Source organism: Diadema antillarum, unplaced genomic scaffold (assembly GCF_040938485.1).
Source record: "Diadema antillarum isolate AM-2024a unplaced genomic scaffold, OU_Dant_1.0 seq00001111_RagTag, whole genome shotgun sequence".
Classification (NCBI taxonomy): Eukaryota; Metazoa; Echinodermata; class Echinoidea; order Diadematoida; family Diadematidae; genus Diadema; species Diadema antillarum.
This window is the reverse complement of record NW_027271927.1, coordinates 536989-555630: the sequence shown is the minus strand read 5'-3', so window position 1 is coordinate 555630 and position 18642 is coordinate 536989. Positions and strand designations below refer to the sequence as shown.

The 18642-nt window shown below is 39.4% G+C and overlaps 1 protein-coding gene across 1 annotated transcript; it reads left to right on the top strand.

Annotated features, from left to right (window-relative positions):
* Positions 1–8789: 8789 nt before the first annotated feature.
* On the top strand, positions 8790–18365 carry LOC139743837 (tRNA wybutosine-synthesizing protein 2 homolog). Its single transcript, XM_071654293.1, has 6 exons — positions 8790–8891; positions 11580–12359; positions 13809–13958; positions 14798–14907; positions 16284–16441; positions 17832–18365. Exons 1-6 carry the CDS (start codon positions 8803–8805, stop codon positions 18363–18365), a joined length of 1821 nt encoding a protein of 606 aa, XP_071510394.1. The 5' UTR covers positions 8790–8802.
* The last annotated feature ends 277 nt before the right edge of the window (positions 18366–18642 follow it).

Here is an 18642-nt window from a genome sequence, read left to right as displayed (position 1 = left end):
AACAATCCTGTTAAAGGGACCGTACAGTACTTGTTGAGGTGGGGATTCATGTTTTGAACATTCCTATAAGTGAGATAATGAGAAATCTCTCATGAAATATAAAAGAGCATGTTATTTTAAGAAGGATTCAACGTTTATTTGATGAAAATTGGTTTTCAAATGGCTGAGATACTAAAAAAAGTGATAATAATAAAAGGCGACAGGCCACGCCCTTTAATAGGATCTCTTTGTTTCACTTTGTTTTTGGATACCTCAGCCATTTCAAAACCGAATTTAATCAAATAAACTTTTGATACCCCTTAGAATTGCATGCTCTTTGACATCTCATGTAAGTGGATTCTGAATATCTCGCAAAATGTTAATAGCTATTAAAATCCTCACTTCAACCAGAACTGTACACACCCTTTAAAACGTTTTTAGGTTTTGCAGTGACGTTCTTTTCTGTAAAAGGCAATGCTGATCAATGCGAATTTTGCCTGCGTTTATGCTGTCCCATGCCATTTGCTCAGAGACTGCGACAAGCGACAAGCGACAAGCTCCCACAAAGCTTTATAGGCCTACACGCCAAGCCAAATTGTAGCCACAAACATCGTACCCTTTACCCTAACCCTTTGACCCTTTAACCCTGACCCTATAAGGCCCTATAAGTCCCTGGAGAAAAACCCGGAGTATTGTCGCAGAGGAAGAAAAAAAATACTCTGAAGAGACGGTATAGGCCCACTGTATAGTATTGGTGGAGATGAGGATATAGGGTTTTAAAGGACAAGTCCACCTTCATATACTATAAGGATTGAGAGAATGCAGCAATATTAGTAGAACACATCAGTGAAAGTTTGAGGAAAATTGGACAATCCGTTCAAAAGTTATGAATATTTTAAGTATCTGCGCAGTCACTGCTGGAAGAGAAGACTATACTTCAGTGATATATGATGTCACATGCATACAATTATTGCTGCATAACGAAAATAAAAAGAGAATTTCACAAAACTTTACTTTTTGAATAAAGTGCACATTTCTTCGACTTGCTACTGACGTTTATGTTAAGGGTAATATTATTCCCCCTACATTCTGAAAGAGAGAAGTCGAGTGTTCTTTTGTTATGCGAGAAAAATTGAAATATGTTGAATTTTCTTTATTCTTTCTTTATATCGTTGTACTCATGTGACATCACAAGTTATATAGTGGTCTTTTCATCCAGCCGTGACTGAACAGAAACTTCAAAAATTCATAACTTTTCACTGACGGATTGTCCGACTTTGCTCAAACTCTCACTGATGTATTCCACTAATATTGCTGCATTCACTCAACCCACATGTCTATGAAGGTGAAGTTGTCCTATAACTTTCTGTGAGATACCATGGAGCTACAAACGTTTGTAGCTCCACGGAGATACCAAGAAACCACGTATGAAAATAGAACAAAGTATAAGAGGAAATAAAAGGTTTATTAATGAAAATTGGTTTTGGAATTGCTAAAACACAAAACTTAAGAACAAAGCGATTGTGATGAATAACAAGATGGGTTCCACCTTTTATTGTAATCGCTCTGTTTTCGATATTACAACCATTTCAAAGCCGATTTTCATTGAAATAAACATTGAATAATTCCTCTTTAATGGAATTGGGTCTTTAATGCTCTTTCATATTTCATATCAAGAGGTTTTTCATTACTTCACCTGATGTTAGAAAAGAGAAGTAAGATCTCGACCAAAACTATACGATCCCTTTAACCATACGTTTTTGTTTTGTTTTGTTTTGAGGCTTCCATTTCGTAGGGCCTACGTTTATTCGAGAAACCTCGTATGAAATTGACGAGACTAGTCATAACCGTTTGAATGGTGATCTCGGTGATCATTCAAATTCACTCGAACTTGTATGATCATATCGGTATAATATGCAAGCTTGCAGACATTTTGGCGGGAAAATAATATTTACGCTTTGTCTGCTGTTTGGAGCCCTGTTCGACTGGATATGCTTAGGCGGAAGCTATCATTTCACCATAAATGCCAGGTGGATCCAGGAATTTCGTACGAGGGGCTTCATACACAGTAAACAGAGCAAAATTAGATAAAGCAGCAGGAATAGATGGTTTTATTGCTGAGGTAGTAAAAATAAAGTTTCTATTCAGTTCCTGCATGCTTTATACTCTTTTTGTTTTGAACATGGCATTTCCCCTCAGATATGGCAAAAAGGTATTATTCATCCAATTCTTAAACCTGGTATGGATGAACGTGAACCTTTAAGTTTAATACAGAGGTATTACATTGATATCTGTGATTTGTGAGATTTATTTGTGATATTATGAAAGAAAGATTGATTAATTTTCTTGAAAAAGAATGTGTTATCAATGAGGAACAGAACGGGTTTCGAAAAAAAAAGGAGTTGTCCCGAGCACTTTAATAGCCTCTATTCTATCATCATTGAAAACAGAAAGCTCTGTAAAAAAAGATACTTTTGTTTGTTTTATTGATACAAAAAAAAAGCATCCTGAGGATTTTGTTATGGTACAAGCTGAGGTCTATTGGTGTTCATGGCAAGTTGTGTAACTCCATAAAAATAATGTTCTTTATCAAGATACCAAATGTACCGTAAACGTAAATGGTTATACCATAATAAATAATATAATATAAATTATAATCTTATACTGACTTTTTTCATGTGGATCTAAGGGTAAAACAGGGTTGTTTTTGGCCCCAGTCCTGTTTGATATTTTCATTAATGATATAGTAAGCTGTTGATAGTGTGAGGCTGTGTAACAGAGGTAAACATTGATATGCTTATGTATGCATATGACATAGCTGACAATGAAAATGATCTTCAGTTGAAGCTTGACAGTGTATGTTCGTGGGCCCAGAAGTGGAGGATCGAATGTAATCCTTTAAAAACTCAAATTGTACATTATTTAAGAGGAAAAGCCCAAGCAAAAACAACATCTATATTTTATTGCAATGGTCAAAAGCTTGATATTGTTGACTCATATAAATATCTTGGATTGCGGTTTGATGAATTTTTTAAGTTTACAAAAAGGAACCAAGATATTGGCTTAATCTGCAACTAGAGCCCTCGATGTGGTTATTAGTAAATTTAAATTGATCGGTGGTTCTCTGTTTATGACCTATTCCAAAAATTGTACGATGCTATGATTTTGCCCCATATTGCAATATGCAAGTGGCATTTGGGGCTTAGAAGAATATTCAGCCATTAATAGTATTTTTATAGAGCATGTCGTTTCTATCTTGGAGTGGGGAAATATACCCCTAATGATGCAGTTATGGGTGATATGGGTTGGGATCCCCCTTTTTATTATCAGTGTCAATCAATTGCTAGGCTTTGGTGTAACCTGAGTATAAAGCATAGTGACCGTTACCCTGGAAAAATGTTCTTGTTGTCTAAGTCCCTGGCAAATAATGGTGTTAAAAATTGGTGTTATAAGGTTAAACAATTATTGCAGTGTATGCACGTTGAACCATCGGCTGAGCTTGTTAGTACACATAATTTTGTGAGCACTGCATCCAAACCATGTAAATTATTTGTTGAAAATGAGTGGAAATGTTCACTGTTTGATGATTAAAGGAGAGTTCCCCAATCAAGAAACAAACTCAGAACTTATCGTAATTTCAAACATTCTATGAATACTTCTAATTATGTTATTCAGTGTCCGAATAGATCTAACAGGCGAGCATTAGCTCTGTTCAGAAGTGGTTGTGCCCCTATTGCCCTTGAAATCGGACGGTCACTATTCTTATATGAAAATGTCCCACACGAATGAAAATTTGATAATCTGTAATTCTCGTGATGTAGAAAATGAGTTTCATTGTTTTATGATTTTGTTTTGCATAATCAGATCACAATAATGTATTCAGCATTATATCAGACAGAGATCCTACTTTCCCTCAGTTACCTATTTACCAACATTCCTTTTTTTTTTAATGTCATCAGAGTCACTGTGCTGTCAAGTAGTCAGTTTTGCCAACCTTCTTTTAACGTGCCGTAACAATTTATTATGTTTCCACAACTGAATATCTCTTTTATATGTATAATTTAGCCCACCATATTCTCTCTGTTGTTATGATATTGTTAAATCATTTTTTTTATTGTCTCTATGCCTTACAATAAACATTTATATATTTTATATTACTTATGTTTATTCCGTTTTATTTTCACAGGGTAGCCCTTTCAGTTAAAAAACTAATTTACAAAGTGGCCCTGATGTTTAATGTATGTATCATTCATAGGTCATTAGGCCGGCCGTCCGTGTGACGGGTGTGATTTTTAATAAAGAATAAACTACTACTACTACTACTACACACTGCATGCCTATAATTGCTAGCTGGCATCAAGATAACCATGCGCCAGTCTACTTGCCCAACGCTTGGCGGCGCTTTTATTATTGAACATGATGTCACAGTTTGTGTCCTGTAGGGTGACGACTTTTTTTCTTTTTTTTTTACACATAAAGTTGAAATAATCGGCTCAGCTCAACAATGCTTCATCCAAGAGTATCGCCAATTTCATGATGTGAGTTTTGCTGATTGTAAAATACTGTACTCTATCCACTGATACTCTACTCTGTTACGCCGTTGTATAACGTGTATAGAATTTGAATGGCACAATGAAAATCGTAATTGCAGCGTATATATGCACATATTGCAGGTAAAAAAACTTATATTTGCTATCGTGATTTTGTTCCTGCGACAATTGCTCGAATGAGATTAAATCAAATCACGTTAAATCAAATTCCCACCGCACACAAACATAACCTTAATCCTGGCATCCTAGTCCTTGCATCAAGCTAAACCTATCTATATCACAACCCTTTGATGCCTTTTTAACCCTATAGTCCCGGGATTGTATTCTGAGGCGTTTGGTAGGGCAGCGAAAGCTGTAGACATTTTAGTCTGTTGTATAGCAATTCGGTGTTTTGAACGCTGTTCGTATCTCTGTTAGTGTAGGTCTTAAGGTGCCAAGCATGAACCCTTATAGTCCTTGAAGAAAATTAAGACCGATTTAGATAGGGTTAAATGTCCCTTAACCTTAACCCTGAGTCCTTGGAGAAAGACCGGATCGGAAAAGAAAAGAAAAGAAGAAGAAGAAGAAGAAAAAAAAAAAACACGTTGGGTTAATTTAACAGTATTTTTTTAGTAGGCCCATAAATAGGCACAATACCTTTTGTATATTTATAAATTTCAAACACTCAAGAATCGCATGTCGATGAAATTAAACCGAAAGGACTCTAGGAGTTAGATAGAGCTCTGCTGAATCTTTATCTTGGTGAGCATGCAAATTTGAACTGAACGAATCAACGCATTGTTAACAATAAAACTAAAATGCCCGTAACTAGGCCACACAGGGGGTGCAGAATTAGAAAAATCGGATCTTTTAAAGGGACAGATATATAGGCCAACCATTTTGGTTGGGACTTAACTTCAGGTTTCCAGGGGCAGATCCATGGAATTCTGTAAAGGGGGGGGGGGGGGGGGGGGCGTGACTAATATTTCTGGTGCCATTTCCCGGTTTCATTTCATTTTTTTTTCGTTTTATGTCTTTTGTTTTTAACGACAGATAAAGGGGGGAGGGGCGTCCGCTGGTTGCGCCCCCCTCTCGATCCGCTATTGTGTTTCTGACATTTTTTGTCGATAAATGAGAAAGTTCTCATGATGTAGGAAGAGGATGTAATTCTACGAGGAATTCAAAGTTTATTAGATGAAAATTGGTTTTGAAATGGCTGAGATAATCAAAACAGAGCAATGCTAATAGAATGTGGGAACCATTTTTTATTTAAGATCGCTTTGTTTTACTTTGTTTTTGGATGTTTCAGCCATATTCCAAAACCGACTTTCCTCAAATAGGGTCTAAAATTTGAGTTTCTTCTCAGAATAATAGCTATAGGGAATCCGGAAAACTTATACACTGTAAAAAAAAAAAATCGGTGTTAGATTTAACATCATGGGTGTTAAATCTAACACCGATCAAACTTCAATAATAGGACCACACCCACAGGTGTAGAAAATGCACTGTGATGGTGTTGAAAAGTGTTCACCTGACACTTCGTGGTGTTAATTGACACTGCACCTGGTGTTATTTTGACACTGTCTGGTGTTAATTAAAAAATGACACCACATGGTGTTGATTTGATATTTGTTGGTGTTAATATCAATTGTTTTAAACCCGTCCAGCTTCAATAAGAGACCACACCAGCTGGTGTTACTGTGGTGTAAATTTATTTTCACATTTTTTCAAATTCTTGATCGTCTTGTTTAAATTAAAAATCAACAAGAAGTGCAGTTACTAAGAAACTCTTCAAAAAACAGTTTTATATTTGGAAATGACACCCGGAGGTGCTAATTTAACACCATAAATGAGCACCGAAAATTTAACACTAGCTCGGTGTTCACTATTTAACACCGGACTTTTTGCAGTGTACTTTTTACACAAGACCTAAAGTTAGCAGATCAAGACGCTCGCATAATGAAAGCAGTTCCAGATAAACCATTACACATCCAAGCCCCACCAACAGTCATTCTTCCTGGAAGTAATCTTCGCCTGGAACAGGCTACCCCAGACTGCCGTTGATTCCACATCAAACCAAAACTTCAAAAATCACATTAAAGGACAAGTCCACCTTCATATACATAAGGATTGAGAGAATGCAGCAATATTAGTAGAACACATCAGTAAAAGTTTGAGGAAAATTTGACAATCCGTTCAATAGTTACGAATATTCTAAGTATCTGCGCAGTCACTCCTGGAAGAGAAGACTACTACAGTGTATGATGTCACATGCGTACAACTATATAAGGAAAATAAAAAGAGATTTTCACAAAACTTTACTTTTTGAATAAAGTGCACAGTTCTTCGACTTGCTACTGACGTATGTTAAAGGGTAATATTATTCCCCCTGCCTTCTGAAAGAGAGAAGTTGAGTGCTCTTTTGTTATGCAAGAAAAATGGAAATATGTTGAATTTTCTTTATTCTTTCTTTATATCATTGTACTCATGACATCACAAGCTATAGTAGTCTTTTCATCCAGCCGTGACTGAGCAGAAACTTCAAAAATTCATAACTTTTTAACTGATTGTCCGATTTTGCTCAAACTCTCACTGATGTGTTTTACTAATATTGCTGCATTCACTCAACCCACATGTCTATGAAGGTGAACTTGTCCTTTAAAACCGCCGATTGTTTTAACTCAATAAATAGATCCAATTGACCACCGTCCAGCTCTCGTCAACCTCCAGTCAATTATATTCCCTAGAGGAATGGTGTTCCGGAGGTCTATTTCTGCAAGGTACAATGTACAAGGTTAGGGCTTTGGTTGTTCATAACTATATCAAAAGTGAACAGCCCAATCCTCGACATCTCCAGCAATACAATATAATCATCCCTTTTTAGTTTAAGACAAGTTTATGTTCAGTTCCGTTATTTCATAACACATACTACAATATTAGGCCCTAGCTGCGCTGTTGTACCAAGGAGGTTCTAGAGAATGGAGTCACAACCGTCCTATTTCCTTTGCTAGATGTTCGAAGCCGCCGCTCAAACATACTTGTTGAAGCATGTGGCAAACTGGATCTGCCGCTCAGATAGGAAGACAATTGACTCACATTGCATAATCACCAGCCACTTTCAAAGGAAGATAATGTCTTTGTGATGGTAATTACTTTTCGCTATCCCTTCTTATAAAAGGTAGGTGGTACAGACACGAGGATGCGCGAATAGAAATTGAGCAAAAAAAAAAAGAAAAAAAAAAAGAAATGCTGAAATAAAGCCAGTGAAAATTACTCGACTGCATACCCGGGCACTAATCTGATAGCCTATATCTATCAATAGAATTAGACTTGAAGAACATTCCATATTAGTTTCGTTTGTGGAAATTAAGCGGAAAAGTGATAATCCAGCAGCTTTCCAGGACGGGTACAGTTTTAAACATTTTCACATGATACAGCTCTTATTTACACTTTTGCGCAAATTTCTGGACGGAATTGACTGTTGCTTTACATGCTTTATCATAACGTAAAATTTCATTTCATTTAATTAATAGATAAATAAGCAAAATATGGCCAACATTATGATAACGTTCAAAATGAATTTTCAGATTGCTCAGCAAGACAGCGGCTTGGAACATCGATCATCAAAGGCACAAGTGCACCTGTGGAATTCTTTTGTACATCAATAGAAATCTGACAACTGTTTGAATAATTGCAGCCAGTTGGAACTCCAATGTATTAAACCTCCTTGGTTGTACCGATCCGAGCAAAGCCAAGGGCAGGGTTGGGACAAACAGGGGAGGGGTAGGGGGGTCCGCAGAATCTGCAAAATGCATTTTCAGCAAATATTGTCGCGGGAAAGTTACTGTATCAGCTCCTTGTCCAACAAATCCGGAAGTAGCCAATTTGTTGTGTCACGTGCCCGTTGCGTTGTGACAGCCATGTGGGTTTGACACGGCTAGCGCCAGCTGCAGCTGAGAAGTCCGTACAGTAATATTCACTTAGTACCCCCCTGCAGCTCTCGACGCACACACGCTCGTATTTTGGCTCAGCGTGTACGGCGGAGGAGGTGAGCTGAGGTCACGGCCTGGCGCTGGGGCGGCGCGGTTCGCTCGCTAGCATACGGCACTGGCTATAGCATCCGTTCAGCTCACACGGCCGAGCGGTCCAGCCGGTACAGCACCACCCGGTACGCGGTGCATAGTGCAGGTGAGCAGGCGCCTTTCAGTGTTTGGCTTAGAATCTGCAAGGAAGGAAGCCCGTAATGTTTGGCTTCAATTCATTTTTTTTCAATTCAATTTATTTCTTCGAAAAGATGGCTTCACCACTGACTGCAAACACAGACGGGAACGCAACCGAGATGCTAGCTCTTGTTGTCGATGTAAAGCAAGCTCAGAAAATTAGGTAAGATTGAGCCTCAGTTCATGGCATGTTTTCGTTGAATGTTTTTCTCAGCAATGCCCGAATCGGTATTCGATGCCTGGTGCGTGCACAGTACATAATGACAATGTACAATCCCATTTTTGCATTGCATTGGTATTGCTTGCCTCTTGCCTTGGCATCCAGGTTTTACTGGCGTAGCTCGTAGTCGTAGCTCGTAGCTCGTGTCTTTGTTTTCAATCCAATACATGTCATGAATGACATACAAAGTAGAGCAGCACACCTGGGCCCTGTTTCATAAAGCTGTTTGTAAAGTTACGAACAACTGGCAACTTACGAGCGACTGGTGATCAGTTCTGATATGTTAACGTTAGGCCTATCAGAATTTCAATAATTCCGATTCAGCACAAGTACAATTAAATTTACCAGTCGCTCGTAAGTCGTTCGTAACTTTACGAACAGCTTTATGAAACACCCCCCTGGACCACGTAGGAGAGTCTATTATTATGTTGCCGGACACTTTTTATTTCTGTTTTTCTTTTGGTTGCGTCGGTGTGCTCATGTCAGAATTAAATTGTAAAGGACTACGTTTAATAGAATAGATCATGAGATGTAACGCTAGAAATCTAGGCCTATGCACATCATCATCAGGGATGCCAAATTAAAAAAAAAAAAATTATGAGTGAGATTTTCATGACTCGGCATCTCGGCATGCAGATGTGCGCGCGAGCGAGGGTCTGAGAGGGGATTTTTCCCCCCTGTGGCCTCCCACGGTAGGGAGCTTTTTCAATTTTTAGCTCTTAATGGTGCGATCAGGTGCATACTGAGTAGACCTATTTAAATGACTATTTTTTACTTATTTTGAAAGACAAAAGGGAAATATACCTTCAATTACAGCTATCACTTTAATCTTTTGAGCTATACTCATTATTATACTAACCCACGTTAGGCCCAAGTTGCAGACTTCGCCCGATGCGTGAGAAAAATGGGTGTCATGCGTGAGATCGTGAGACGGCCCCTAAATGCTTGAGTCTCAAGCAGAATGCATGAGCCGTGGTAGCTGTGCATCATTCATGGCACCACCAACGTTGACAAACAGGGCTGCCAACACTGGACACTATAGTTGAGAGTGAGACTCCCATAGGCCAATGCTATAATTTCTGAGTCAAAATGAGCGAGATCAATAGAAATGCTTGCAAATGAAATAAAGTTTTAGAGTGAGAAAGGACCAAAATGCGTGAGTCTCACGCTCATTGCGTGAGAGTTGGCAGCCCTGCATTAATTGTGATAATAGACTAAGTTTCCATTATTTCTTTGTTTTTTTTTGTTTTTCATTGCTGTCCTATTCTATTTCTATAGGCTATGGAAGATGGAGTAGGTCTAGAGTCGGGAGAGAGTGTGACATACAATACTATAACTTATAAGTGCTACTTGTGTATACATCTTTCGTAGTGTCCTAGTTCAAACATTCAATTCAATTCAATCATAATTCTCATAATGGAACAGTTGATGTCGTTCACATCTTATTCATTTATCATGCACAAGAATAAGAATCACTCTTCATAGGCGTAGGCCTACCCCAGAGCTACCAAGTCTCACGCATTCTGCGTGAGACTCAAGCATTTAGGGGCCGTCTCACGATCTCACGCATGGCATCCATTTTTCTCACGCACCCCGCGAAATTGGTTACTTGGCCTATAATGAGCATGGCTCTTAAGATTAAAGTGATAGTTGCCATTGAAAGTATATTTCCCTTTTGTCTTTCAAAATAAGTAAAAAATAATCACTTAAGTATGCACCTGATCGCACCATTGAAAGCTAAAAATTGAAAAAGTTCCCTACCGTGGGAGGCTACAGGGGGAAAAACCCCTCCCACACCCTCGCTCGCGTGTACATTCGCTCGCCGAGATGCCGAGTCATGAAAATCTCACTCATAAAAAATTTGTGAACTTGGCATGCCTGGTACCCGCAATTCATCTTACCCATTCTAACCGAGAGGAAAACGACAACAGCAACCCTTCCCCCCCCCCCAAGAAAAAACAACAACAACAACAAAAAGAAAAGGAAGGGAAATGAGGCTCAAATTGTCACATTGACTCTGTACAGTATAGAAGGTGTAACATGAACATTTCAATCAATTTTCGTGGTAAATTCTTGTGATAAATCAACATTTTCTTCTAAATCTGAGGTGAAATGTGAATTTCTTTGCATAAAATGTATTGCACTATGGCGTTTTCAGGCCCATGCAGTGCTCAGTTAAAGTAAAGACAGGTCTGCAAAGTCCCATGCTTAGAATGTCAGCGCAGAGATTTAGGTGTCCAGAATTGGTGTCCGGTAATACAGATACCATCTCTGTGTATTGAAATCTAGAATTTGTGTACATGTATGTCAAGACTGTCTGTAATCTGTATTTTGAATTACAATTGACGATGTCCATTAATACTGGACTGTTGATATCTGCATAAAACATCTTTCTGGCAGGCGGGGTGGGGTTGTTGGCCAAAGAATTAATGAAATGAAATAATTTTAATGCGGTAAGCCTATTTGATCAAACTTGGCTGCAAAACCAAAGTGGACCCTCGGGGCTGATTAAGTAAAGGTTGAGAAGTGAGGTTGTAGAATATTTTGTGTTTGAGTTGCGAGAATTACAGTCAAAATTGGGACATGTGGCTTTTTCAATAAATTTCCTTGAGATATTGTGCTTCATTGCAGGATGCTGTTGGAGAAAGCGGCTCTCTGGGATGATGGCAGGAGGTTGGTGAAGCTGAAGAATTCGGAAGTGGCCATCCCTGTGAAGCCGACTTTGACTCAATTCTTGTGGAATGAATTCAGACAAGAGGACATTCAAGGTGCTTCAGAAACAAAAAGTCCTTCTTTCCAATCAAGAAAAGCAGATAGTGAAAAGGATCACATAGATAGGAAGGTTGTAGACAAAGGTAGCAAGTGTTTGGAACAGGAAAGTGATGTCTTATTTGAACAATCATTTCATTACTCAGTGACTGGTGCACATCCATCATTATCTGAAAATACTGATAAAGATCCTGTAGGGGCAGACCCAAAGAATGGTTCACTCACCATTCAGACAGATCAAGCAGTGAGCTGTTACATGGATGATACAGATAGCTCTTGCCAAAGCGAGAGTGGTAGCCAATCAATTTGCAGCAAATCATCACAAACAGCTTCATGTAGCAGTAGTATGAGAAAGGAGTATCACCACTCTGGATTGAAGAAAAACTACAAGGAACTATGGAGAGGAGAGTTATTTGAGTGTGAGTGCAAACTGGTGAGCATCAGTCTTCCGCCATCGAAGAAGAGGCAGATACGAACGCCATTCGCCAAGCTGAGAGAGGAGATGGAGAAATCGCTGAAGGAAGCGGGGATGGAGTGGAGCGACTCTCTACTAGACAAGGATCTGCCTCGTAGCTGGGAGAGGCACGGCGATCTGGTGCTGCTACCACAAGCATGCTTTCAGGATAGCGTCTGGAGTTCCGTGTGAGTATTGCGCAATGTGATGAGGGTACATTGTTGAATAAAACATTGTATTTGCAGTGTACAGTCTACATTTTATCTCCAGGATAGTTTGGTTCATCAAACATCAATTCTGTGATATTTGTGGTCTTGAATTCTCAAGATCCTAATTAAAATTCCAATAGTGCATGATTTGTCATGTCCAAAAACCTACCAACTTATGGATTTGACTACCAGCTAAAGATGCTTGAAATGAGGTGCAGTAGGCATTAACCCATTGAAGACGAGTCCCGAGAATACTTGGGCAAGTGTCTATGGAAAATGTGTGTTGTAGCAAAATCAGTCCATCCTCAATGGGTTAACCCGTTGAGGACAGTTTGATTTTGCTACAACACGCATTTCCCATAGATGCTTGCCCAAATATACTCGGGACTCATCCTCAACGAGTTGATACAAAAACAAACTCCCCCCCCCCAAAAAAAAAAAAAAAGAAAAAAAAGAAAAGAAAAAAAAAGATAAATTGAGTGAGAGTTATTAGACTTGAAAGCATTCTTTCACTTTGAATTACAAGTAGAGGTACCGTAGTCAGCATGTTAACTCTAATTTTTTTTTTTTCCCAGGGTGGATACATCTTCTTTTTGGTTCAGCCAAACTCGTAATTTTTCACAACTTTACTGTTTTCTTACGGTAGGCAAATTATTTGATGAATTATGACCTTATCATTTTGTCTTTGATTTTTAGTATTTCAAGGCGCTGTTATGACTGTGTGGATTAAATCGTAGACTTAACAATCGAATCATAGATCCCCTATCAAGTACCTAGCTACATATACAGCTGTTGCCATCAAATTCTTACTGCGTTTTCATCAATAGGGAAATTGAAAGCTGTTGTTCTGGCATTAACATGCATACAAGCATTTGTTACTTCCTTAAGCAGTCTCATTTATAAAGAACATTATAGTTCGACCTCGATTATCCGACCTCCTTTTATCCGGAAATGTCTATTATCCAGATGCGTTCACGCAGTGAAGGACTCTTTTTTTCTTCATCCAAATATTGAGAAAAAACAGTGAAGAAAACTGTGAAGAAGGGACTACAATTTTGTGCAGGCTAGCGTAGATTACACCACTGTTGCGGGTACGCTACCTGCCTAGATGCCAGTGCACTGGGACGGCAGCTTGGACGGCAGCTATATACATTAAAGTTGTGTCTCCCATATCCGGCCAATATTCGCTTATCCGGATGAGCACCGCTCCCAACATGGCCGGATAATCGAGGTCGAGCTGTAATTTCAATCACATCAAAATTGGACACCTACACCCCTCCCATCAAAAAAAAAATATTGAGAAGAAAACTAAAAAAGTGAAGAAAAACAAAGCAATCCGGTTAGTACCAAACAAAGTGCAATATATCCAATTGAACAAAGGAATCAGACTTAGTACAAGGCAACCTAATGTTCTGTTATGTGTTACAGTCAAGGAATATGGTCCCACGTTGCTAAGGCTTTGGACTGTCAGAGGTTGGCCAAGAGAGGGCGCATACGACCGGACGACTTCAGATCTCCAAGGACGGATTTGCTGCTTGGTTCTGATCCTTATGTAGAGCACAGGGACAATGGCATTATGTGAGTACATGTGTATAATACTGCTAAATGGTCATTAGATGAACTGGTTGTAGACTGAATGGGATTAGACAAAGTGGGTTGAGACTATAAGTGACTATTAGAAGAAATGGGAGTAGCTCAAGTGATAGATCACCCCAAACACTTCCAATAGACAACAGCTGGGGATGGCCTTCAATGTGCTAATAGGGACCTTTCGATTTCATGACCTGGATGTGGATGGTGAGGTAACCCGTTGAGGATGAGTGCTGAGTATACTGGGGCAGGTGTCTATTGGAAGTGCGTGTTGTATCAAAATCAGTCCGTCCTCACCGAGTTTATCAAAAAGGAACTGTGCATGCTCCTGGTTCTCCAGCACGTTCAATGCCAGAATTACAAACATGTCTTCTAGGGATTTCACACCCTCCTAGGTTTAGGATTGGAACGACGTCATCGCCTGGCGCTCCAATGGCTAGCTAGAGGGGACGGGGCCACGAGGTCATAGCAGTACATTGTGAACAGCGTGCTCTGAAAATAGAAATGGGTGATGGCACCGTGGACGTAACAAGTGGACTGGAGTCATTTGAAACTGCTCTAGTACAAGTACAGTGTCCTTGTCCACACAATTGAAAAGTTCCTAATGTCACATTTTTCTCCTGGAAGATTAAGGTGAGATATGAAACAAGGTTATTCTCTGTGATAATATCCACAGTGTAATTGGCAGGCTGTAGAGATTTGATGTGTGTATTCTGGTTACCATTATTTCACTGCCTTGTAATGCAGTGAAGTGAGGTTTACCATGGCAAAAAAAAAAAAATTCTCCAGATGCTTAGGGTAATAAAATATTGAACTTACCATTACAGGTACAATTTTGACATCAGGTACAGCATGTTCTCCGCTGGAAACATCACAGAGAAACTGCGGGTTGCCACCCTGGATTGTGCCGGTGAAACTGTTGTTGATCTCTATGCAGGTAAAATGGTAAACACTTCGGCAGAGGAAGCTAAATTACTGTGGGATTTCCTTGACTTTCTTGGAGAGGTCATGATTTGAAAAAGATTTTCTTGAAATCGTGTTTTTTTGGGGGGGCAATTACTTCACCAGTCTGTGTGCTACTCTGACAGTCTTGACTAATTTACTGTAAAACCAGAAATGTTTGCAAGAAGTGTAATATTGCAAAATTTGCAAGAAATGAGAGATTCACAAAATTGAAATGCATGCAAAGGTTCTAGTCTGCACTACTGCGTTGAATGCCAGTGATAATTTGTGAAAATCTTATGCTGCAGAAAAGGTAGTCGCTCCAATTCACACAAATTTTATGCTGCAAAATTATCTTGCCTTCCAGCTTAATCTTTTCTATAACAAGGCACCTGTAAGCACATTCTGTTTCATCAGGATTCGGTTTGTTTTCTTGTGAACTTAAACCTAAAATAATTACGGTACAGTAAGTCAAACTGGCTCATCAATCAGGTGTAACAATGTGTGACCCACTACATCAAAAGGATCCTAAAGTCGCTGACGGACGAGCCGAGAAAATCGGGTTTGAAGTCAGATCATCAAAATCTGTCAAAACCTTCGGATTTCTGTTTTCGACATAATTTTGTGGTCTAATGTATCTTCTATTATCTCCCGAAATGTTGAAGCTAAATATTAAAGTAAAGGAAAGGCAAGAAAATAGCATTTTTCTGGGCCATGATTTTCTGCCTTTCAACTGAACAGAAACGTGTCCAAAGATTTGGATTTTATAGCGCCGCAGCTAGACTCCGCCCCGGGCAACAGGAGAGTGATCTCATTGGTCAGTGCGTTGCATCCTGGTTACTGATTGGTCGTGCATACATTGTAGACCACTGGCTCTAAGCTTTAGAAATGAACATTGCGGAGGATGCTAGGAGTGTACCTTCTATTGTCAAACTGTGAAAACTGTCTCACTTCCCTTGCTCACTGTGTCGGAAGGAAAACTGTGAAGGCGGTTTTCTCGAAACGCTAATTTCTTAAACCCCTCGACATGCACTAATAAAATCATCCATATCACCGCAACCGAATATTTATGAGTCGTGGTATATGACCTTAAAGTGGAAGAGTAAAGGAATACTTTCATGTCATTTTCAGAAAATTGTATTCCCCAAACTGTCGGATCCTTTTGTTGCAGCGGGTCACATATATCAGAGTAGATTTAAATGTGGGTCATTTAAACGTTTAAATGATGGCCATTGTTGTGACACTGTACACTGTATGTTGCATGTTAATCCTGAGTATTAAGTGTTTTGAAGGGCAAGACGAAACGTGTGCGGCTCAATTTTTATTTTGTCATATTTTCCTGATCCTTCTAAAATCTTCCTACGCTTTCAGGCATAGGCTACTTCACACTACCCTACCTGGTCCATGGCAAGGCAGACTTTGTCTATGCGTGTGAATGGAACCCCCACGCAGTGACAGCCCTATCAAGAAACTTGAAGCTGAACGGGGTAGCTGCAAGGTGTCAGGTTCTGGAGGGTGACAATAGAAAGGTATGTGTAATACAAGCGATTCCAATCAAAACAAAGTCTTGGGGATCTGGCAGGTTTCTTTTCATTATATCGAACATTTGTTATAAAACCCGTTGAGGACATACTGATTTTGCTACAACACGCATTTCCCATAGACACCTGCCTGAGCATACTCGGAACTCATCCTCAACGGGTTAACTGAACAAATAAAGTACAGTTTGTGTATATAAGATTGATGGGTAAGAAAGAGGGACCTGAATATTTACTTCATTGTAAAGGAATTTTGTGAGACTGTGTTTGTTATAAAGAAAATGCACAGTATCTATGGGGACCATAGGTTAGCCTTACATTTTCTGCTTATTCCTTTCATCCTTCATTTTGTTTTTCATCCAGGGATGCTAAGGTATTAAACTGATTTCTGTTCCTCTGTTCTGTGGTGCTTGCTTCTCCTAATGAAATTTAAGTGCCATGTACTTGTATGCGGGCCAATCTATAACCAAAGATACAATGAGTGACAAGATAATGAATATTAGAATTGATTGAAGATGAGATAAACCTTTCGGGAAATTTGTTTTTAAAGTGTAAACATCAGCCCATGCCCTGACAGATTGTGAAATCCCAAAAGACTTTGTGAACTACATGTACTTCAAGAGGTCCTCCTTGAGATTGACGTAAGGCCAATTTGCAAACCAATAGAGAACAAGCAGGTTTGTAGGTAATCCCGGTAATCTACCTGTGACCTATGTGAAAGCAGTCCTACAAGTATCACCTTTCCACAGTCAACTACGTTTTGCCATCAAACAAGTAAAATATTAATTGGATGTGAGGTACATGTATGAATAGTGTGTTTACCGATGGGCTCATAGGCTTTTTTGTTACACAGAACGAGACACTTGAATAGGGTCAGTGACATTCAAAATCTACTGAGCTCAGTCTCAATCACTATGGTACATTTTCATACGAGATTTATTGAAAAATGTAAAGCACACACTACGTTTGAAGAAGGTAATCAATACTGTGATATGTGCAGTTTTCCTAGAGAAAGAGAAACAATATTGTTATAATACACTACAGTCTTTCTATCAAAGCCATTTTTTTCTGGCCAGTATGACAAAAACATGAACTTACAAATGTAGGCCCTGAATGAAGGCACTCTTTCCTATATTTTGGGAACACCAGGTTCCTGTAAGGAACAGTTTAACTTGAATAAATATACCAGTGCACTGTGCACAAATTGCCTTGTGCCATTTGCTGGAAGTATACAGCACATGTTAGTGTAGTGTACATAACATGAAAGAAACAAATGGAGTGTGTCACTGGTACATGTTTACGAAGATGTAACCTTAAAATGTAGTAGGTTGATGGACCTTGAATATTACACCAAACTGGCATAATATTTCTTACTGTGCAGGTTTGTCCAAGAGGTGTTGCGGACCGTGTAAACCTCGGGTTGATTCCATCATCAGAGGAGGGGTGGCCAGTAGCGTGTGCTGCACTAAAGCCCATGTCAGGAGGCATGCTGCACATCCATGGAAATGTCACCTCCCACCCCCAGAACAAATGGTCCAATCCATGTGGGGATATGGAGCTAGACAGTAAGTATAGACTTCAGTCCAGTGTGGCTGATGCCTGTACAGGCAAGGATACCACAGACATTGATTGTGATGCAGAGGAAAAGCCTGGTGAGAGAGACTATGCATCAGATTCTGTGACATCACAAGATGAACACAGGGGGGAGGAGGATTGTTCTCCCTCACACACAACACCCAAGGAGGAGGAGTGGCTGAGATGGGCGGAGGACACGGCAGCAAAGATCAAGCACCACCTCCAGGATGCCCACCATGGGGTGTGGTGCGTGGAGAAGGTGCACATTGAAAACGTTAAATCCTACGCACCCCACGTTCATCACCTCGTGTTAGATTTGCATTGCTATCCAGAGAGGTGACCCAACTTTTACAATTTGTTCTCTGTCATTGTTATGTTATTCCATGATAAAGAGCACTGATGTGAAGTAGCTCTCTAAGTGATACAAGTACTGCATATGAAGCTGTTTCGCGAGGGTTTACACGCGAAAATAACCCCATACGCTGTGGTACTAGCACATTTATGATAACGTCTGTGTCAAGTCGTTAAAAAAGAAAAACATTTTGAGAAAATGTGTGTGATCTCATTCGCTAAAATATCTTGCGAAAATAATAGCATGTACAGTATACTATGTGGGC